The sequence below is a fragment of the Solanum stenotomum genome, chromosome 12 (assembly GCF_019186545.1).
Source record: "Solanum stenotomum isolate F172 chromosome 12, ASM1918654v1, whole genome shotgun sequence".
In the NCBI taxonomy this organism is placed as follows: domain Eukaryota; kingdom Viridiplantae; phylum Streptophyta; class Magnoliopsida; order Solanales; family Solanaceae; genus Solanum; species Solanum stenotomum.
In genome coordinates this window covers 11,319,081-11,343,907 of record NC_064293.1, presented here as the reverse complement: position 1 = coordinate 11,343,907, position 24,827 = coordinate 11,319,081, and the positions used below count along the sequence as shown (strand labels likewise).

At 31.8% G+C, this 24,827-nt stretch overlaps 2 protein-coding genes across 2 annotated transcripts; both read left to right on the top strand.

Moving 5' to 3' along the window:
- The first annotated feature begins 3,861 nt into the window (after positions 1-3,861).
- LOC125847604 (calcium permeable stress-gated cation channel 1-like) lies at positions 3,862-12,216 on the top strand. Its single transcript, XM_049527243.1, has 12 exons — positions 3,862-3,955; positions 4,320-4,640; positions 5,053-5,199; positions 6,070-6,205; positions 6,336-6,437; positions 7,089-7,208; positions 7,350-7,430; positions 7,752-8,092; positions 9,109-9,354; positions 10,488-10,812; positions 11,047-11,280; positions 11,559-12,216. Exons 2-12 carry the CDS (start codon positions 4,327-4,329, stop codon positions 11,814-11,816), a joined length of 2,304 nt encoding a protein of 767 aa, XP_049383200.1. The 5' UTR covers positions 3,862-3,955; positions 4,320-4,326; the 3' UTR covers positions 11,817-12,216.
- A 2,911-nt stretch (positions 12,217-15,127) lies between these two features.
- On the top strand, positions 15,128-20,126 carry LOC125847092 (glycosyltransferase BC10-like). The gene is made up of 9 exons (XM_049526799.1): positions 15,128-15,406; positions 16,136-16,252; positions 16,623-16,723; positions 17,744-17,815; positions 18,067-18,148; positions 18,746-18,826; positions 18,942-18,992; positions 19,146-19,292; positions 19,669-20,126. Exons 1-9 carry the CDS (start codon positions 15,128-15,130, stop codon positions 19,846-19,848), a joined length of 1,110 nt encoding a protein of 369 aa, XP_049382756.1. The 3' UTR covers positions 19,849-20,126.
- Positions 20,127-24,827: the final 4,701 nt, after the last annotated feature.

Sequence of the window (24,827 nt, the reverse complement as noted above, 5' to 3'; positions counted from 1 at the left end):
CATTACAATGTTTGATGGTAATGATATATACGGACTGTTTTCAATATTGATGATAAAAATATCTATTTTCTTTCATATATATATATATATATATATATATATATAAACTTTTCAAAAGAAATCTATTTCAAAAGATACGAGTGTCGTGGTCTATGAAACGTGAATAATGAACTATACATAATTTTATATTTGATTATTTAGGAGAAGTCCATCACCATAATATATGTTTTACATTTTTCTTTTTGACATTTTCCTTTTTTTTTTTTTTTTTTTTTGTAATTCTTTGTTCATTTTGGTATATAATATACTATTTCTACATCCACTTTCTATATTTCAACAATAAAATTGTAGGTGATGCTTTATCTTAAATGACATTAGTTTCATTTTTAAAAGTTTGTAAAACACTTATGTATTAAAATTATAAATTTGTGTTTAAATTATATATTTCAACGTTTACGTTATTTTAATATTAAAAAATAAAAATATATATAATAAAAATCTAAATACGATTTTTTTACGATCACGCGAAACACGAGGTGATTCACTAGTGATACATTAAATTAACATACTCCCTCCATTTTCATTTACTTATCGAATATTTTTTAATTTGAATTTTGACAAATCAAGTATAATTTTTTTTATTATATACTTTTAATTTATTAACATTAAATTAAATATTTTTGAAAAATATAGTGAGTAAATATATTTAAACTCTATCAGTTAATAAGGACAAAATAATAAATTCACTATATCAATTGTTGTTTTTTAATAAACTAGTTCTTTGACACGTGCGTTGCACGTGATTACCAATTTTAAAAATATATGTAATATATAGTATTGCTTATTTAAGAGAAGATTTGAATAATAAGCTTAGCATTGCTTATTCACGCGAACCTCTGAAGATGGTCAATGAATTTTTTTATTAGTTAAATGCAATAATGTATATATTTATTTCAATTTGATGAGGTTCAATCATGTAATTAGTCATATCTCACTAATAGGGGTGTACATGACCGGGTTGGTTCGGGTTTTCAAATATCAAACCAAACCATTTGTGTAGAATTTTTAAATTTATAAACCAAACCAAACCAATAAAACTCAGATTTTTCAACCTCGGGTTTTTTCAAGTTTTTCGGATTTTTGAGTTTTTCCGGTACAGTATTCATACAAACATATAATTTACTTGTACTTCAAATATTTCTTTAGTCTTACAAAAATACAACTATCTAAGGTGTTTCTTAAGAAAATAACACAAAATATGATATGATTAATAACACTAAAATATCCAACAAAAATAATAATAATGAAATCGCGTAAAATAAATATTGCAAATTAATAAGTCATAAATGATCATAATTTAAAAGTACTAAATTATGCTAAAATATGTTTAATAAGTATTAGTTACATGACTAAATATTAAAGGAAATTAAAATTAGATTATGTATTTTAATTGTCTAAATCAATGTAAAACTAAAGAACAAATATTCAATATTATTGTCATTCTTAGTGTTGAATTGATTTTATTTTTGCATTAGTATTAATTTGATTTTGATTTAAGATTTATTATAATTACCAACATCTATAGATTATAATCTTTATTGGACCATTCAAAATTGTAAGTTTCAAACTTGAAATAATATATTAAAAGATAAAAACTATGAAAAAGTATAAGAATTATTTAAAATTATATCAAAGTAAATATTTTTATGTATAAAATAAAATTTTAAAATTATATATATAGTGTCGGTTGATTTTTTTTAGTTAAAACCAAACCAACCCAAATATAGTCGGGTTTTTTTTCCAATACCAAATCAAGTCAAACCAAACCACTAGTCGGGTTTTTTTTCGGTTTGACTCGATTTGCGATTTGGTTCGGTTTTTGGTTCGATTTTGTACACCCCTACTCACTATTATTACCTTAAAGACGATATTTGTTTTGTATTTTTCTTGTCATCTAACCAAATGTGCTTTGCACGTGTACTCCACGTTAAATTGTTTAGATTTCATATGAACATGTGAAGAGAACAACTACATTTTATCTTTTAGAACTATTTTTTGTATATTAAGTTTTATTTTATAAGTTATAACATAATAGATGACGTTCTTGTTGTTGCCTCTCATATTTGACTTCTCGATTGACTGTATACATAAATCAAAGATAGTTATCTGACTATCCATAGTCAATTGAGAAAAATTTCCTTTCTTTTACTGGAAAAATGAAAAATTAAAATTAAAAAATATATTCTATTTGTGGCGGTATAATAATATGAAAAATTAAAATTAAAAAATATATTCTATTTGTGGCGGTATAATAATATGAAAAATTATTGGTCAAAAGTTAATATAAGGAAAGTTGAAAGACAAAAATAATTAATGTAATAACTATGAGATTTATAATATTATAACTAAGAATGTAAAAGAGTGTAAAGAACGTTTGCAATAATTAGTAATAACTAAGAGAATTTATAATGTTATAACTAAAGAATTAATGTGCAATAACTGAATTTCTAATAAATTTTATACTTACATATATTCACATATGATTCATATATATTGACATATTTTCACATTTGTTGTGAGTTTTTTCTAAAAAAAGAACTCGGAAGATTTTAAAATAATATATTTTGAAGTTAGAAGATCTTGTTAACTTGATAATACATTTGTGACATATATAATACTTTAATTTAAATACAAATACCTATCAAAATATAAATATATATTTGCATTAATGAAAATATTTATCTCACAATAAATAAATAATAAAAATTAAACTAATACAAATTTCAACTGGCGTTATTACAAGTTATATGAACTTTTCTTCGTCTAAAATACTGAAATATTAAAAAATAGTAAATAAGAAAAACAAAAGGGCAATGTTTATATTGTAATAACTATTTTGAAGCAAACTTCCTGACAATCTAAATCACATAAGTAACATTGATAAATAAAGTCATTCTTTTGTCTTAAGCATAAAAAAATAAATCGTGACAATTTTCTAAATTTTGAAAAAAGATATTCAGAAGCATATATCTACATCACAAGATAAATTGTTAACAAAAACAAATGATTTTAGACTACATCATGTTAAATTCATATATTGGAACATTACATACTAATGTGTATATTAAGCAAAAACATAATTATTATATCATCAAAATTATTTTCCTCAAGTACTCAAGGTTATGGAGCATACCCTCTTAGGATAGAACGACTTACTTCATCAGAATAGTGGCACCTCATATTCCGCTAAACTTCGAACTCACTCAATGACAATAAGTCACACAAAAAAATTTTAAAATGCAAGAAGAAGAAGAGTACAAGATTAAAAAAAAATTGTGGTTGAAAAATGAGAGAAACTCCTCTATTTATAGTCAACAAATGATAGTATGAACAATATTTTTTTGTGTCTTATTTGAAAAGTCATGACATTTCGAGAAGTCACAACTTATTGAAAAAGTCACAACTCTTTGGAAAAGCCATAACTCATCGAAAAATTACAACCCTTTGAAAAAAGTCACAACTTATCGGAAAAATCACAACTCATTAAAAAAGTCACAATCTAAGTTAGGGATATTATAGTAATTTAACATTCAAATTATGAGTTCATGCTTTTAAAGTAATATAAATATAGATATAGATACAGATATAAATAGAGATGGATAGATATGACAAGTTAAAATTTGACAAAAGTAAAAAAGAACGAGTACTTGTGAACAAGGGAATTGACAAAAATATTTGGCTTGTGGATTAGTTAAAGTGAAAGAATAAAGAAAGAAATAGACATATGGCCTGGGAATGTTCTTGTCTTTTCTTGAGATATGAAGTAATCCTTATATTCTTCGGTCGGTAACTTGTGACGGTTGCCAACTTATTACAATTTGGTTTTCCTCTTCTTCTTTTAAAAACTTCCAAATTTCTTTTTCTCTTCGTAGAAGCAGCCAAGTAATTACAAACTGTATGATTTTTTTGCTCCCATGCAAATGCAATTTCAGTTTTCAATTTTCATGACTCTGTTTTACATTTATAAATTTTATTAGTGTTTCAGTATGATCAAATAATGAATTTTTTTTGTGCTGAATTAATTCTTGAATACTCTGTAATATACCTACATGCATATATAGTGAAACATTTTCAGTCTTCTGCAATTTTCATTTGACATATATAATACATAAATTTTTTAGAGGTGTCATGATCATTATGAGTGTGTGGAAAAGAGTATAGATGTGGTGTTTACGAGATCAAAAGTGTATGTTTATGTATCATTAGAGAAATTTGATGATCGAAGTAGAAGATTTATATATAGTTTTATTTACTTACAGGTAGAAGATGGCAACAATAGGAGATATAGGAGTTTCTGCAGCTATAAATATTCTGTCTGCACTAATCTTCCTTTTGGCATTTGCAATTCTGCGGCTTCAACCACTGAATGACAGAGTGTACTTCCCAAAATGGTATCTTGCGGGGCTGAGAAACGATCCACTGAAGTCGGGTGGATTTGTTAAGAAAGTTGTTAATTTGGATTGGAAGGCATATATAAGGTTTCTGAATTGGGTACCGGCTGCACTGAAAATGCCTGAACTTGAACTCATTGACCATGCTGGATTGGACTCTGCTGTTTATTTACGGATCTACTTGCTAGGGTATGCCTGCCCCTCTAATTATTTACTAGTATATGATTTGTTTCAACATATATCCTGTCGTTGCAATATCAATCTGTTTCAAGTTGTTTATCTTACTTTCCTTTTTAAAATGTCACTTCTTCTGTATCTGAGTAGTAACTCAATTTGGATTGGAGGGCATATTTAGACCACAAGATTCAAATGGCAGTTTGATACATTACACACGTCTTTAGTTTAAGATCACAAGATTCAAAATTTCTTTATTTTTTTGAACTCCATGTCGAGTCAAACTAAGAAGAACAAATGCTTAGTGACTTTTTAACGTGTGATATTGACTGATGCAAAAATGGTACCTGTTAATTGGACAAAGCTGAATTTTGAGTCACACTTGGGAACTGAATATTTGATGACATTTATGACTTCTGATTTGCAGGCTAAAAATATTTATTCCTATTACATTGCTTGCTTTTGCTGTTCTAGTACCTGTTAATTGGACAAATAACACTCTGAAGAAGTCTGGGCTTACTTACAGTGACATTGATAAGATTTCCATTTCAAATGTTCCACTCGGATCAGAGAGGTTAGGCAATTTTTCCTATTTCAAGTATTTAATGCAATACACTCATCATTACCAAGTTCTTGTTCTGATACCTACTTATATAATACAGCATTATTTTCCGTTTTAGGTTTTAAACCTGTAGCCTTCTATATCCACACCGCTTTAGGAAAAATGTATACAATAATATCTGTCTAATTATATCACAAGGCTATTGTTATGATTCTAAAAAAACTAGAAGCTGTTTTGAGAATTTATGGACTTTGCTGCAATAGAATCAACAACAACATAATACCCCACTGCAATTTCAAAAGTAGGGTCTTGGGGAGGGTAGATTGCATGCATACCTTACCCCTACCTCGAGGAGGTAGAGAAGTTGTTTCCAAAAGACCCTTATGTTATATCAACCTTAACTTCTGTTATAAAAATTTCTCTCATGTCTACCTTTTCAGTTATTTTGCTAGGCTATGGAAAGCCAGGTCAGGGAGCTTATCTTTTTATTGTTTCAAAATGGATGTTCCTTTGTATTTGTTTTACCAAGTTTTGTATGTTTATTCTCTATCCTTCTGATTAGTCGAACTCCGTTTGTCCTGGCTTGTTAAAAGCCTTCACTTCAACTTAAGTCGGCTTCATGTCAATAGAGTTGCCTTTGTTTGGTGTCAACTGGATCACATCTCTTGGTTCCTTTGTAAACAAGAGGATCATATAAAATATTATGCAAATAAAAATAAAAAGGAGGTTCACTTCATGTGAGGATTGGAGTTCAGATTTCATATAAAAAAGTCATTGTTAACCTTATTTACAGTACATTGCGATATGTTTCTGGTTGCTTCATCTTCACAAGCTATATAAACTGTTTTCTGCAATGACTTGTATTGAACGGGATCTTTCCAGGTTTTGGGCTCATATCCTTATGGCCTATGCCTCGACAGTTTGGACATGCTATGTCTTACAAAAGGAGTATGCAAAAGTTGCAGATATGAGGTTGCAGTTTCTTGCATCTGAAAAACGTCGCCCTGATCAATTCACAGTATGTGAAATAGAAATATGAACTTATTCAGTATTAACAATTTACTAGGTAGTGGTAATATTGACTTCTAGTTGCAATCTTGAACAATGTCTGACAGAAATTTTTTGAGCTAAAATTTGATTGTTCTCAGGTCCTTGTCAGAAACGTTCCACCTGACACTGATGAATCAGTCAGTGAATGTGTTGAGCACTTTTTCCTGGTTAATCATACAGAGCATTACCTCACAAATCAGGTACTTGATGTAATACATGTTATATGCTTCTTGGGAGCGAAATCATTGATAAAGAGATATATCCTTTGGTTGTCTCGTGTACACTCTCATTTTCGTAAGAACAACTTAGCTGTGAACAGAACTGTGTTGCATCATTTTTTTGAAAAAATATATATAAATGGACTTAAGATTCTTTTGAGTTGTAAGCATCTGTCTTGTACATATTTAGCTTCTCCTTTCAGATATTGGGTAATCATTTACGTCTTGTGATTACTTGATACTTGTCGTCTTGAGATTCTGTCGCTGAAAAACAAAGAAGAACAGGATTAGTATTTGAAGACATTAATGTGGTCTTTTTGAAGAGAAAAGGTAGATATATTTCAGAAATGGAGGAAGAATAGAAGATGGTCTATTTCATTTACACAAGTTATCGAGTTCTAAAAGCTTGTTACCCTCTTCCTCAGAAACACTTTTTGCTTGAAGAACTAACTTTTCAGTGATTGTGCCTGTGATGTATGGTCATTAATGTATTATCTGTTCTCTTCTTGAGGAGTCACTTTTATGTCAGATATTACAATTAATAGGATATTTGTTTCAAATTGTTAATTGCAGTTTAAATTTCTTTTTAAATAAATTAATTATCGTTATTCATGTAGTTGGATTGTACTGCAGGTTGTTTACAATGCCAACAAACTAGCAAAATTGGTCAAGGAGAAGAACAGTAAGCAAAATTGGCTTGATTATTACAATCTCAAGTATTCTAGAAATCAATCAACACGGCCCATGATGAAGGTATGTATGTATAGACAAGTTAGTTCATCACTTTGGATATTATTTATTTTCTTTGAAGATATCGAAAGCATTCTATGATGCTCTGAGATTATTATAGTTTCTCTTTCAGGATATCTAAAAATATCCTTCTCGAACTTGCAGACTCGTTTCCTTGGCCTTTGTGGAGAAAAAGTGGATGCTATCAACCATCAGACTGCTGAAGTTGAAAGACTATCGAAAGAGGTAATAGATCTTGAGTAAACTTTGCTAACTGTCATGTTGATTGACCTCACTCAAAGTACAGCTGAAAGTGTCTTCAATAGTCCTTTATTCACTACTTTTGACATCATATGATCCTTGATGCCAAATGCTTTTATTTGGATAGAAAAAAATTGACTCGAGGCTTTTAGAAGATTTGATGCTTTAAGGCATCCATGCCTTTTATTGTTGCAACAAAGAAAAGCTTTCGGTCAATCATTCAACTTTAGAGCTTGTTCCTTTTATTGCTATTACTGTAGACTAGCTTTCATTTTACCAATGTCATAAGTTCTGGTTTATTTGTAGATAGCTGAAGAGAGAGAGCGGGTTAAAAATGACCCAAAATCTATCATGCCGGTGGCATTTGTCTCATTCAAAACACGGTGGGGTGCTGCCATTTGTGCTCAAACTCAGCAGTCAAGAAATCCAACTTTGTGGTTAACTGATTGGGCTCCAGAGCCACGTGATGTATATTGGAAAAACCTGGCGATTCCCTATGTGTATCTAACAGTTAGGAGGCTCATAATTGGTGTTGCATTCTTTTTCCTGACATTCTTCTTCATGATTCCCATCACATTTGTCCAAACCCTTGCAAGTATCGAGGGGATCAGGAAAAGAGCGCCATTCCTGAAAGTTATCATTGACATGTGAGTATGCCCCATTATAGACTTATTCCGGTGTCAGCATCCACTAGCTCTCATTTGTAACATTTTCCCTGTCTTCTATCAGCTTATGTTTAAGGCGCTATGATATTTTTGTTCATCTACTTCCATAAATTTCTCAGAATGGTCATAAAGCTAGTCCTGATAGTAAATCAAATCGTCGGGTATCTAATTTGGAATAAATTCAAATGAACTGGTATCTTAGGGTATGCTTCATAATGATGCATAGGACACTCGGGCAACACCAAAAATGATCTTTAGCGGCAATAGCTTAATTTTCGCTAAACATGTAGTTTTAGTGGCAATTAGTATTCATTATAAATGTCCCTAAAGCCCATAGCGACATTGGATCTAATGGAAATGAACTAATTCCGATAAAGACTTTAGGACTCTTTGCTAATGTGCATATTTGTTGCCGCTAAAAGTTTTTTTTGTGGTAATACTTAATAGTGCACATTGCCTTCACTGTACATCTAAGAGAATATTAGTCACTTGTTTAGCAAAAGTGGAGTCTTAACACTTTTGTTGATGGTGTGATTGTTAACAGAAGTGTTGCTTGACCGAAGCCTAGCAACCTAAGACATGCTAAATGACATTTCCTTACTAGAGAGTATGTTGTTGGGAGATCGACTTAACAGAGGAGAATGATATGTTGGCGATTCAATCACCTGACCCCAAAAAAATTGAAAAGTAAAACTATTCTGGCAGTTTAGGCTATCATTTACCTATCATAGCCATGAAGATTGAAATGGCATGACATAGTTCAGATGGGAAGTAGTAACTAATGAATGGTCTTCTAAATAGATCTATTTATTGTATTTCTCATCATTCTATTTGGTAATTAGATGAATATTATGTTGTCTTGAATTGTTGCTTTGTGTCTAGCATGGTTGTTAGACTTGTGCTACCATACCCCACACCCCTCTCCCACACAGCAGATATGGTTATCCATTTTATGCTTAGATCTTTATACCAATAATTCCACCCAATCTATTGTGCAGACCTTTCGTCAAATCATTCATCCAAGGTTTTCTACCTGGGATTGCTTTGAAGATCTTTCTCATAGTATTGCCAAAGATACTGATGCTGATGTCCAAATTTGAGGGCTGGGGAAGTATATCAGCTCTGGAAAGAAGAGCTGCATCTAAATATTACATCTTTAACTTTGTGAACGTGTTTCTTGGGAGCATAATTGCAGGAGCTGCATTTGATCAGCTAAATACTTTTATTCATCAGTCAGCAAATGAGTAAGTTGAAGTGGCATTACTGCATTTTTTTCTTACGAAGGAATCAATTGGAAAATGGAGATTACTTGCAGACAGCCTGCTTCAGATGCAGGTTGAATGATCTGCAAAATAGGATTATCATCTTATTCCATGTCTGCTATAGTTAGTTTCATAAGATTACTAATGTCTGAGGCCAAATGTAAGCTTTGTTAGAATATCTGCCCAATAATATATATTGAAACACACCAATATGAATCCTACCATTCATAGGGTAGTTGCTTCCATTACAACATATGGTCATTTTATAAAAAATTAAGATGGCCCCACTTTGGAGTAGCAACTCTGGAAGAAATTTGTACCCCAATTCACTGCAGCAGTTTCTTTCATCTTGATGAAAGGCATATTCACTGTTGTCAAAGGCACACTTAAGCGAGGGTCATGTGTTGAGCACTTCACCTCGCTTAATGTGCACTTCAATATTGTCATCGAGGTTCTACAACATACTTTTTCCTTGCCAATGAGCCTCTTTAGAAGAGGTGGCGCTAAACAACTGATATTGCACTTTATCCTAATTTTTCTTAGATTTCTTTGTTCATACATTTGTCATTCATGTTTATAATTATTAGTTTTGGGCTGAACGTATATATTTGTATTGACTCAGTATGTGTATTTTTTCTAATATTTTGACTCTCTTTGGAAATCTTGTTTCAACACAGGTGAGGTTCAACTTTTAGGAGTTTTGAGTACTTGATAGATTATTTAGTAAGAATGCATATCCACCTTCTACCAGTTTGGCAGTGGCCTGTCAAAGCAAATGTAATGGTCCTGATAATATAGTGTGAGAGAGCAGAACATTGGTTATGAATTTCGATAGCAGAAAAATAGGGATCTTTTTCTTTGTTTGCTATTAGCAAGTCCAGACAAATTGCAGCAACTGTCATTGGGTCTTAGCATGTCTAGCATTTAAATGCGACAATAAGTCTCTAATATCTACTCAAGGCCCCCGATTCCTTCGAAGTATGCTCGCGTTAAAGTGTGATATCCCATACATGATAGGACTAGCTTTCCTTTTGATGCAATTTTCAGATCTTCTATATCCCTTTACTTGAATGCTATGCTTCTTAAGCACTAAAAGATTCTGTCTTTTTCCGCAGAATACCTAAAACAATCGGTGTTGCTATCCCAATGAAAGCAACTTTCTTCATCACTTACACTATGGTTGATGGGTGGGCCGGTATTGCTGGAGAGATCCTAAGGTTGAAGCCACTAATAATCTTCCATTTGAAGAACTTTTTCTTGGTCAAAACTGAAAGGGATCGAGAAAAGGCGATGGATGCTGGAAGCCTTGATTTCAACACTGGAGAACCGCAGATACAATTATACTTCTTGTTGGGCCTTGTCTATGCTATAGTCACACCATTTCTGCTTCCTTTCATACTGGTGTTCTTTGCCCTGGCGTATTTTGTGTTCCGTCATCAGGTTATCTTTTCGCTTTTTAAGTCTTCTTAATCGATAAAGGATTTGGTTCTTCAGATTGCACAGTTATACTGAGTCGAAATTGAAGAGGTTCACATGCATATGAAAGTCTACTTATAATGCATGTAGTGCTAATGTAAAGATATCTTTTAAAGTAGTTGTGTATGTTCAGCACAAGGCTTAATATCAGCACCCCCTATTTAGCTTTTCTGATTGTGTTCCTTTCTGATTATGCAGATTATAAATGTATACCATCAGAAGTATGAAAGTGGAGCAGCATTCTGGCCAGATGTTCACGGACGTATAATATTCGCTTTGGTCTTCTCTCAGATATCTTTATTGGGATTGCTAAGTACAAAACGCGCTGCTCAATCAGCACCTTTCCTTATTGCCCTTCCAGTACTGACTTTATCTTTTCACTATTTCTGTAAAGGGCGCTACGAGCCAGCTTTCACCAGATATCCATTGCAGGTGAGTACAACAAGTTCACACTTAAATGCTTCCTTATTACTACAAATATAAATGTGTTGCACATAGAAGTGGAGGTTCCTGGAAAAAAAATCCACATATAGTACTGAGCTCCGATATACGTGTATTTATTTTCTCTGGATGAAGATTTAACTGTGTTGATCTCAAATGTATTTCATTAGCAAGAGAGCTGTTATAGTTGCATGGAATCATAAGGTTAAATCTCAAATTTTTTATTTTTCTTTAAAAGGGATTTATACTTTGGTCTTCTTGGATTTCAGGAAGCAAAGAGGAAAGATACTATAGAACAAGCCAAAGAATCCAAACTTAACTTGAAATACTACCTTCAAAATGCTTATTTGCATCCTGTTTTTAGAGGTGATGATGAAGATGACAATGAGGAGGCCTTGAACGATAAGTTGGAGAGTAACGATGTTGTGTTGATCCCAATGAAGCGCCAGTCAAGAGGAAATACTCCAGCACCAAGCAGGATAAGTGGCGCCAGTCAAGAGGAAATGCTCCAGCACCAAGAAGAATGAGTGCCAACTCTTCTACATCATTTCTCAATGTTACTGACTGACCATACACATTAAGTGCTTTGTTTCTTCTGGATGTGAGATTCTAACTCTTTGTACATAAGAGAACTAAATGTAAATTGACATGATACCAATGTAGCTAATAAGTTTGGACATGCCCCTTCTTACTCGAATGAGCAAGAGCTGCTGGCTGCAGCCTGTGGCCAACTGTTGGAATCTGCTTTGCTAGTGGAGCAACAGGGCCTGTTCAATAGAATCTGTCATTTTCCCTCTATTATGTGATTTCCTTGTATTTGCCTAAAACCCGATAAAATAGAGTTGTCTCAGACCAAATGTTCATGTACAGATCCAATAATGCGTTCAGATTGCCATTGAAGGTAATCCAATATTGCAAAAATATAAAGAATTTAATATGCATTTTAAAATTCTGAATTCGTCCGATAAATGGATGGGTTTTGTTTGTATTGAGTTTTTTTATAATTAAGTAACCTTACTTTCTTTTCTATTATGATGATAAATTAATTTCACATATGATCCTAAACATTGTTTGTTGTATTAGTAAAATTACAAACTATTAATTTATTTCATACTAAAGCCATTAAACTATTCTTACGCCTAATATTTCTAACTCTAGAACTAGCTCCTAGGAAAGATTTAATTAAGTCTATATAATGATATTATTTTTGTCCTGATTTCTTATCATATTGAATGAGAAAATACATAACCCCCCCTAAATTTGGCAGCACAACTTACTTTAACACTTAAACTATACGAGTGTTTAAATACCACCCTTAACATCTTTCAAGTGATTAAAGCACCCCCTAAGGGATGATGTGGCAGAGAGAGTGAGTGCACTCTCCTGAAAGTGCGTGAAAAAAGAGAAAAAAAAGTTGAATTTTTAAAGCCCTACACATGACCTTTTTTTATTGGCAATATATAACAAATTATTTAAATAGGTTTTTTTATATATTAAATCTTTAAAATATGTAAATTTTCTTATTAAGAGGTAAATGAAATTAGTGGATCCCCTTTTTAATTTCTTTAATTTTTATTTTTTTTATTTTGTTGTCTTCCTCAATACACATCTTTCTCCATTGNATTAAGTAACCTTACTTTCTTTTCTATTATAATGATAAATTAATTTCACATATGATCCTAAACATTGTTTGTTGTATTAGTAAAATTACAAACTATTAATTTATTTCATACTAAAGCCATTAAACTATTCTTACGCCTAATATTTCTAACTCTAGAACTAGCTCCGAGGAAAGATTTAATTAAGTCTATATAATGATATTATTTTTGTCCTGATTTCTTATCATATTGAATGAGAAAATACATAAAAAAAAAAACCCCTAAACTTGGCATCACAACTTACTTTAGCACTTAAACTATACGAGTATTTAAATACCACCCTTAACATATTTCAAGTGATTAAAGCACCCCCTAAGGGATGATGTGGCAAAGAGAGTGAGTGCACTCTCCTGAAAGTGCGTGAAAAAAGAGAAAAAAAAAACTGAATTTTTAAAGCCCTACACATGACGTTTTTTTATTGGTCAATATATAACAAATTATTTAAATAGGTTTTTTTATATATTAAATCTTTAAAATATGTAAATTTTCTTATTAAGAGGTAAATGAAATTAGTGGATCCCCTTTTTAATTTCTTTAATTTTTATTTTTTTTATTTCGTTGTCTTCCTCAGTACACATCTTTCTCCATTGAAACATCTCCTCCTCCATCTTCTTCCCCACCTCTATCCACTATTTTTATTTCATTAATCTTTTACTAATCAGTAAAATTCAATACCAATGTCATTTTATTGACGTCGATTTCACTCTATTATTTGTATCGATTTGGCAAATGTTAACTTTCTTAAATTTTGAGTGACCCATTTTGATTTCTAGATCATTTAAACATTTCTCATAAAATTTATATTTTTTTTGGATCAACTTTCTTATGCAATCTTCATTTCTTATTTGAGTTATCTAAAAAAAATTGGCTTTCAAAAAAATCCATTCTCCAAGAGAGTAAATTAGTTGGGAGGGTTCAAAGAAGATAATGTGAATTTCTTTCTTTAAAGTGACTTAAAAAATTGTTGAATAGTGAAGAAGAAGAAGAAGAAAAGAAAGAATTGAAGTTTGGAATAATGGTGAACAAGAAGGAAGAAGAAAGAGAGGGGTGGGGGATGGGGGTATGCATTTATAAATTAATCAATTGATATAATTAATTTTAAAAAGTGTTTAAGAAAAAATAGTGAATAAGTAAAAAGGAAATAAAAATTAATGACATGGTGCCTACATGGTTATGATGTGGTGCTTACATGACAATGATGTGGCAAGTGAGAGTGGTGTTATAGTCTCAGGGTGAAAAAAAAATCACTTCAAAGATGTTAAGGAGGGTATTTAAACGCCCGTGTAGTTTAAGTACTAAAATAAGTTATCCGACCAAGTTCAGGGTTTTTTTTTTTTTTTATGTATTTTCTCTATTTGAATTTACTTTTCTATTGAAATAAAAACTAGCTCATGAGAGGAGGTTTGTCCAAGTCCCGACTATCAACAACATCGGTGAACAACAAATTGGAATAAGTGTGACTCTGATACCATGCAAACATGGATCTTGAGCCTAATTCAACCCCAAAAGTTAGTTCATGAAGGGAGGTTTGTTCAAGTCTATATAAGGAGACAAAATTCTCATCTCTTTACCTGATGTGGGACTTCTTAACACAAAGTATTTCCATAATTATTTTTACTTTTTTTTAAAAGAAAAATATAAATCTTTTTCATATTTGTCTATTAATTCTTGGAGAAAAAAATTGCATCTTTATGAATTGAAGATCCTTCTTTTTTATACCATACCATAATAACCCAAGTTTGTTTAGGGAGAGATTTTCTTTCAATAGTTTTTATGATTTCTTTTCTAATAGTTTTTCATATATAGGTCAATTGGTTAAGCCATAAAAAAAATTACACATTTTTTTAATGTAGTTTTATACATCATCTAATTTATGATAATTTGGAATAATATTAATTTCTTGGTGATTATTTAAATCCAATAATTTGAACCTAACCCAATCCAAAAATAAAGTCAAAATTTTAGCATGGGGTAAGTGACACGTCATAGGAATGTATATAGTTTAGTTCTCCCTTGTTTTACGAAAGAAGTAACAAACGAGAATACTCTGTCTCTCTGAATGCATAATTTTGTTGTCTGTGTTATTGATTCACTCCCTTCAACCACCATTATCTCTGAATGTACATTCTAATTGACTCAATTATATAGAAAATGCATTGATTGAGAATATTATATAAGCCATGAAGAAGAAGGGGTTGGCTCCAGGAGGGATATCGTGGAAGCTACATGTAATTGTGGTGTCCCTTACTCTCACCATTGTTGTGTGTATGTTGCCTTTTCTTAGCCTACACAGATTTTCACCATCACATTACTCCCAAATTCCTTCTTCTCGTAGATCTCTCCATTCTAATTGGGATTCTATTACCCTCCATGAAGGGCAACCCAATCCCAAAGTTGCTTTTCTCTTTCTAGCTCGTCGTCATTTGCCTCTCGATTTTGTTTGGAAATGTTTCTTCCAGGTCAGCTGATTTTTTTTGACAACTTTGTGAAAGTTGAAGAAATGAATGAATGAGCTAACTAACTTTTAGGATTGAATTAGGTCGATGCCTATTGTGTTGACATGATGATTGATGTCCATGTTTTTTGATTTATACATGTAATTGGATCCCTGTATTATAATGTTTGCGCTTCAGATATCGAGTTGAATGTTGGGGTCTATATTGGTTGGTGATGTTAACTAGTCCACATTTGTGAGAGAATAGATAATTGTTTCTTGATTTTGGACAATTCTCACCTTATGCTTCTATACCTCCACAAGGTAGTGGTAAGGTCTGCGTGCATGCATGCGTGTGTACACTTTACCCTCTCCCAACCCCATTTAGTGGGATTTCACTGTTGTTGCAAGTGTTGCATTATTCCAACTTCTATTTTAGTTATGAGGTTTAAGGATTGTATGTTTCTACATTAAAGTTCTTATCGTTTTATCTTGAATGTATTTTTCCTTTTTCTTCAATTCGTATATGTTCTTTTAATGGATTAGGGAAAGTTTCATACAAAAATTAGTAGATGCTTTCCAGCTTCTGAGTAGTTTTTATTTTCTTTTGCATCCATCAGAATATTTAATGGGAATGTGAAGAAAACCAGGTTTTAATGAAATTCAGTATTTCAGAAACTAATTATTAATATGATAGAACATTGGTAAACCTAATTACATGCTCTCTCTTACTCTTTAATTTGATGTTTTGCAGAATGCTGACACTGCTAATTATTCAATATATATACATTCAGAGCCTGGTTTTGTGTTTAATGAGTCTACAACAAGGTCACGTTTCTTTCATGATCGCCAATTGAAAAATAGCATCAAGGTAAATGTTCTTACTTGCTGTCATTTTTCATAAACACAGAAGATTTTATCCCTTTGATATGTTCCTTACTAGTTTGAACGTAAACTTCATGAAATGAAAACATATAGGAGCTTTTGTTTTTGTTTGTTTCTCCCTTTCTCTTGATATGTCTATTACTTTTGGTTCTCAATGATTATCAACAGCATTATCCAGATATACTTTGAGTTGGTCTATTTCTTTCTCCGACTAGTTTCTCCAACTGTAAGTTCTTTCTAGTATTCTTACAAATATGAGGAATATTTTGCTGATAACTCAGCTTTTTGTCATGCACTTTCTTCTCCATTTCAATTTCTTTCATCTTAGCCGGATTGATATAAAGTGTAACGTGTAGGTAGGTTGGGGAGAAGCAAGTATGATTGGAGCAGAGAGATTGTTACTTAAGGAAGCTCTTAAGGATTCAGCCAATACAAGATTCGTTCTCTTGTCAGAAAGGTCTACTTACACTTCAGATGCATAATTAACATCTCACAAATATGTATTTTTTGGCGACTTGGTCGTTTCACATGCATTTGCATCAGTGCTTGATCAATGATCATTTTAGTTGTTGATTATTAGCTGCCTTACGAAATAGGAATATAGCTTTTTAACCGAACTTAACAGGAGAAATAGTTCATTATCGAGTTGATTTCATAGATGGTCACTCCACTAATGCTTACTATTATATATCTCAGAAAGTCGCTTTTTTTGTTGAACAAAATTAGATCCAAGAAGAAATATGATTCTCTGAGATAATAACTTTTAGTTGAGTGTTCGTCTGAGAAATCAATCCTTCATTATCTTATAAATAAAACAAGACGAAAGAAGCTAATACCTCTTCTGATTGTGTTGATAAGACGATCTACCAAACATTCATTCATTTCAACTGTACATTACTTTAGGTATATCTGAAAAATAAGTATTTTTGAACTTCTGATTGCTCATCTCTAACTAATAACTTATTCAAACTTCATTTTTTTGATTTCCACCTTGATTTAATGGGCGTCACTTAAATCCGAATGGGTACAACAGCCATAAGGTCTTAGGTTCCCGTTCAATGGAATGACATCATATATTGCTTTTTGGACATGCGGGAAAATATGGAGTACGAAATGGTTAACCCTATCACGATTTTGCTGAATAGACGTGGACATGACATGACTATGATTCTTGACAAAGTAAGAATGAGAGAGAACTAGGGCATAACAATGAAAAAGCATAGGAGACCAGTAACTATTGAGTTCACAAATGAATTGGTCAAGATTGACATACGCTAGATTGGTAAAACAGGAAAAATATTTTAAATGGCAACTTGCAGAGTTTTTGTATGTATTCAATGTTCCTGCTAAGGCTTGAGAAAATTATCAATATGATGCAGTGACCTTTTATCCATGTATTCGTCTTCCATTTTTTTCATCTATATGGTTTGAACTTTGGGTTAAATATTTATATAATTATGTATTTTTGAATTTGCAGCTGCATCCCGTTGTACAACTTTAGCTATATATACACCTATTTGACGGCTTCCCCTAGGAGTTTTGTAGACAGGTAAAATGTGTAATTTAGTAGTTGATTCATGATTTGGAGGACTTGGTAGGAAGAATAGTAGTAGCTTTAATAATAATAAATTGCATTTTTGAATTTGAGAAAAATCTAATTCTTGTATTTCCTCTTATTTCCTTTTTGTTCTAACCAACGGACGTGGATTCAGGATTAAAAAATCTGTTTATGGTATTGCATAAAAGATCTCAAAGTTTCTACATCAGTAGCGAAATAATAAGTTGATATTTGTCTTCCAGCTTTCTTGATAAAAAAGAACGGCGGTACAACCCAAACATGGCACTATATATACCAATGAGCAAATGGCGGAAGGGATCACAGGTAGGATTTGACTTATATACACTTACAATACAAATAATGTTTGCACTATTTGTGTAAAAATAACATATTAAGCAGGTTTTTTCCACTTATTTTAGGCAACTTCCTGTAATTATCTGAAAGTATAAAATTTCTTCCATATTCTTTGTGACATAGAAGTTTTGTGACATGTTTACTTCGTTGCCATAGTAGAGCAGATCTTTTCCTTGTTTTTCTAGCGAAGCATGCCGGATTAAATAGCTAGGCAGAGTGTGGAGTATTTTAGGACTAAATGTGCTTAGATGCACCTAATTGTTAGGTAGCTAAAGGCACAAGACTATGCATTCATTAGAATCTTGAAATTCGATTATCAAAGAGAATAAAACAATAATCAGCTTTGACATTGTAAACATCTTATAAACTAAAGACAACTAAAGTTAATGCACAAATGAATTGCATTTGTTTTACTGCTCAATTCTATTGCATGAGCACTGTGATATAAGGACCACTTTTGTTACTGCTCAGCTAAAGGATACTCTTGTTCTTTCTTCTTCTTTTGCTTATCAATCACTATAATAGGCTTCCTACTTCTATAAGTTTTAATTTGACATTCTAGTCCAGTGGATCACGTTAATCAGGAAGCACGCAGAAGTTGTTGCTGATGATGATGTTGTCTTTCCTGTTTTCAAGATGTTCTGCAAGGTGTGCATCATGATTCTCTTTCCCTTTCTCAATAAAATTTCAATGCTTGAATTCATCAACTTTAACCTTTAGTTTTCCAGCCATATGTTTTCAAACCTTGTAATATATCATGCAGAAAAGATACAACTGCATTCCAGATGAACACTACGTGCAGACATTATTGGCAGTAAGTAATCAATTATTTACCTAAGGTGCTTTTCTATTTCAGACTTCTTGTATGTTTGTTCATGCTCATAATTGGCAAAATTCCTTCTGTGTTGTTTATGAGAATCATCATGTATTTAATCAGCATTACGTGTACTTGTTTTTTTGTGAATAGATGCATGATAGTGACGGAGAACTGGAACGTAGAACAATAACCTATACAGAGTGGAACCAATCCGCGTCAAATATGGACAAAAATAGTTGGCATCCTATGACATTTAGCTATGCAGATGCAGGGCCTGACAAGATCAAGAGAATAAAGGTATACTTATCAGGCAGATATATAATATTTCCCTTCGTCTTCCACTTAAACATTTGGCTACATTCATCTCTTTCATGATTTGAGTTTTATTATGTACGCTGACAGTGTAAAAGAATTTTTACGCTAGCAGATTATCTAAAAGAAGGTAGCCTATTACAGCTGGTTAAAATACTTAAGAGCGTATAACAGTTCTATGTACGATTAGTGTATGTAAGTTAAATGTGTGTGTTATCATATGTGGTAGATCATAGTTCTTAACTCTTTCTTTCACTTTACTTTTCGTTTGTCTTGGATTTTCTTTCCTCTAGTTAGTTTTGCTTCAAAACATTTGTCCTTCAGAACTGACTGGTTTATGCAACTTGGATCCTACTGACAGGATATTGACAACGTTTACTACGACACTGAGTACAGAACAGAGTGGTGCCATAATAATTCTACACTGGTTCCATGTTTTTTGTTTGCAAGGAAGTTCTCACGAGGAGCTGCAATGCATCTACTGAGTGGAGGAGTAATTTCTCAGTTTGATGCCTCTGCTCTAATGGACCCAACGCCATGATTTTCATCGTTGCTTTTGTTACTAATGCTTCATGTTTACGTCTCTCGTGAAGCAATTTTGCTTTGTAGGTCAAAAGATCTTTACAGCCCTTGAGATCTTAGTGGTCGTTTGGTTGCTAGTTAAGAAGTAAATTATTCATGTATTAAAACTAGCATAACTAGTACCATGCATGCTTGGTAGCATTTTAATTTCTATGTATAAAATGCAGCACACCAAGTACACTGTTTAGTTAATATTTTACAATGTGTCGTAACTATCACATGTATAAGTTACGAGAGAATGTATGTATTATTTATGCAAAGTAGAAGATGGAATACTTATACATGAATGATTAAAGTTCGCATAACTAGTCAACGGCTTACAACCATCCAAACAAGGTGTAGGGTGCTAGAATTTGAAATTTTGATAAATATCAAAGATACCCCTTAATTAAGTTAAAAGTTGACTAATTATAGGATAATATTTCACAATCAGGTTAGTTAGAAAAACATACTTTGGCCGACCCTATTGACTACAAAAGCCAGAATGCAAAGATGAATATATGTTACTCTGTTAAGTGCATATGTAACAGATAATTTGTGGAAAGCCGACTCTTATTTTGGTCAACCCAAAGTAACCCAATAGGATTTGACTGTGCCAGCATGAGATGTGGTGGGATAGTTAGGAGCCTCGAAAACGAAGAAACTATTCGAGAAAGAGCTTTACTTTTTAATAGGCTTACCAAACACAAATTTGTAATAGTTGAGTTAACGAAGGTAATCGTAATCATTCACATTTCAGTCTTTAAGTTTTACCTTTTTATGTTTGAATCTTAATTATTAAGTGTATTTTTTTTTCAACTACTTAATTAGTCTGAATAGATCTGAGTTAACAAAGACTTAATATCTAAATATGTTTTTTCAAGCTCAATCACATTGAGTAGAGATGAATGCCTAATGTAGTTCTTTAGCACTGTGAGGTTCTCTTTCACTTCTTTGTAATCCTGCAAATGATAGCGTTATCCTTTAATTTGTATGAAGCTAAAAATTCTTGTGTACTAGCATCAACAATATAATATTTATCTACTAATAAAAACAATAGTAGTTTTGTAAAGAATTCTATAGAGACATGCGATGAAAACGTGATAATTTTGTGTAAATAAAGTGAGTAATTTATGTTGGTGAGAATAATAGCTATAATCGATAGAAATGATCTAAAAGTCGGTAAGAGTAATAATATCAACTATAAGTTTTGTTTATATATGAAATAAATGGTTGACATATAAAAAATGGTGGATCTTTCTTAACAAAATATAAACTTGTGAGTCAATTTTATATTTAAAAAATGTGAAATCATGATACAAAATTCTCAAATCAAACCTTTTGGATTTATCTCACTATTTCAAATTACGAGATGAACTCGCATGTTCAAACACTGATTTTATCTCATTATTTCAAATAACAAGATGAAATCACATGTCCAAACACCTATTTAATATATATTTTAATATTGAGATGTCTTTATCTTAATTTAAAAAAATTAAGACCTTACTAAACATTGAATATTGAATAGTCAAACTAAAAAAGAGGAAGGACCAAAAAAGGAATTGATTGCGTGCTTCATATTGATAGATCTTAACTTCTTCATTCTTCTTTTCTTTTCTTTTTTTCAAAAAAAGAAGTCAATAATCATATGTTTCTTGTCTTAATTAAATTCTTGTATTGTTTCCTTCTTTCAAAATAAGTGAATTGTTGAGGTAATACATATCCATTAAAAAGGGTTTAGGATATAAATTAAACACTACTTTCCACTTTTGTTCTTTTAGTTATTCTCAAACTAATCTTGAAAATATAAATAATTCAAAGTAAAATCATAAATATAAGCAATTAACTCTCTTGAAATTATTACCTAGAAAATATAAATGAGAGGCAAAAATAAAATAAAAATTCCAAAAACTATCTTGAACTTTGAACACTTACTAATTTTAAACTATGAAAAAAAAGCTCAACAATTCACTTATTTTGAAGTGGGGGAGTATTAACGAGAAAACTTGGTTGGCAACTTGGAGGCCTATTGATAAAAGGGAAAAGATTCAAATATGTCAGTGAACTTTGAGAAAATTACTCATGCATGCCATATGTTAAAAGTTTGGCTCATCTATGTCATTTTTCGTTTGAGAAAAGGTCATCCATGTCATTATTTGTAAAATGAAAATAGTTTCAGTTTTGCAAAATTATTTTTTACACGTGGTCAAATATGATTGTGGCCATGTCATTAATTAAATCATTTTTCTTAAAGGAAAAAGGTTCAAAATGTCACCGAACTTTGAAAAAAGACTCATCAATGTCATAAGTCGAAAATTTGGCTCATATATATGCTATTTTAATTAACAAATAATGACATTAATGAGCCTTTTCTCAAACGATAATGATATAAATGAGCCAAACTTTTAACGAATGATATAAATGAGTCTTTTCTCAAAGTTTGATGCCATATTTAAGCATTTTCCCTTGATAAAAGATCACATGCAGGAAAAAGGAAAACACAGAGAGAAAAGAGAGAGGAACCATCTTGTTGAAATTTGAGTGACATGTCTTGATATGTGATATTTAGGGCCTAAATTTTTATTTTTTTATTTTTTAAATTGAGTCACAATTTTATTGTAACCCTAAAAAAAGGTACATCTAAAGAGGAAGGACTAGATCTTACTCTATATTACAATTGAGAATTGAATAAGAAGTAACTACAAAACTAGTTACTACTTGCAAAAAAATTGATCACAAAACAAGTGGCAATAAAGGTGAAATGGACCTAAGGGGGATCATGAACTATCAATCTCGATCTTCTTTTTCTTGAGTAAAATTAAGGTATTCACTTAGTTCAAAAATATTAAAAATTCTTGCTGGTTGAGAATCAAACTAATTAACTTTAATTTTGACTATATTCCTCTCTGCATAATTTCCAAAACTAGAAATTTTAATTAGAAAAATAAATTTACCTATAGTGCCCGATGTTTAGCTAAAAAAGTTGATCATTGATTAAACCTCGATAAATAAAATGTATCAAACGAATTGGAACAAAATGATTAAAATTTTCTAGTTTAAAAAAATTGAAGGTAAGGAAAGGAGAAATTGAAGAGGGATTACAAGACGGAGAATTGAGCCTTCATCAACAAGATGAAAGTTCAGATAGCAAATCAACTGAGTTACTAAGATTTCTCAAACAAAGTGAAAAAAGAGAAGACATTTGATTTATTACACTTTCTTCAAGCCATATATCTAAAGGTGATTTTTCAGTTTAACTAATGACATTTTGACTTGGGAATAAATCATCTTTACTACCTCATGAGCTCAAACAATATCTCGAGATTTAGAAATCAACATAAGAAATTTCCTCTTAACATCCTTGGTTAATTGTCACTATAACCACTTGCCCTACAACAATTTCAAGGTTCATCTCCTTTTTCCTTATTTACATAAACATAATTCAAGTTTTCCAGTAATTCCATTCCTTCTTAGGCCAAACTTTCATGACTTGAATTTTGGTGTAGCAATATTCACACTGATAGAGACTACCATTAAACCAAATTTCGTTCTTCACAAAAAAAATTCCCTATAAATACCACTTAGTATATTCTCCTTCTATTTTCAAATCAAGCTAGTGATCAAACTTTAAATATTACAAAACTCCTTAATTACTAAAATATGAATTCATTCAAGTTCTTACTTGTTATCTTACTATCAATTTCCATAATAATTGCTCTCTTTCCTTCATTGTCTAGTCAAGAATTACACCTTGAAGGCCTAGATGCATCTTATTCGCTAGGAAAGACCTCTTTTCTTTCCCCAAAACAACGATATGTTGCAACGTGTGATAAATACCCTAGGGTTTGTGCTGCAAAGGGCAGCCGCGGGCCAGATTGTTGCAAAAAACAATGCGTGAACGTCTTCAATGATAGATCCAATTGTGGTAAATGTGGTAACAAGTGCAAGTACTCTGAGATATGCTGCCAAGGGTGGTGTGTGAACATATATGTTAACAAGAAGCATTGTGGCAAGTGCAACAATGTATGCAAAAAAGGAAGTTCATGCTCTTATGGAATGTGCAACTATGCTTAATTAGGTGATTACACTTTCAGTGTATAGAAGTTAAATTCCAATCAATTATACATTTAAGTAAAATGTGTTGGTTTCATGTAAGGGATTCATTATTTGTCGTGTGGGAATTAATTTATGTTAAGAATAATACATTTCATATTTAGAACTTCTATTTAGAAGTATATAGCTGATTTGTTTTGGTGGTCCAAGCATATAATAAAGCAGACTTAACTTTCTTCTGGGTCGTTCTAAAATCGTAATACTCCAAAAATTTCTAAGCTAAGATCTGAATAATTTTTCATATGCGTATAGACCTGTATCGGATAATTTCGTAATGATGCATAGGTGTTAGGATCCAGTTTCTAAGTGGTGTAAGTGTATTAGATGTGAATTAAGATCTAGAAATTCTCTAGCACAAAGTTGAGTTGGCGAAGCTTCCTTACCGATTGAGTTTCGCTACAAGATTTTACTTGAGTCAACTTCAAACGATCATGTATCTCTTAGAATATGCAGAGTTATATGTCTCATTAGCTATCAAATTAAAGGGTTTCGAGTCTTCTTTCCAACTCCACCAAGTTTGCATCAATCTGAGTCCAGAATAAAAAGTTATGACCGTTTTACTACAAATACTCCAATCTGAGAATTCTGTTCCCAATTTCCACGAATTGAAAACTACCGTCCGTGAAACCATTTAAGAGTCGTGGTTATAGCTCATGGAACTGAATCAGAGGCTTAAAGTTCTCGCATGAATTCCAAGAAACCAATCCATGAGTTGTGTATCATTCTACAGTCCCGTGTATATCACCCGTATATCATATATATCAGTTGTATATCAAAGTTTATACATTTAATAAAAACGCTATTTTGAGTTGGGCNCCCCCCCCCCCCCCCCCTCAATTTTCA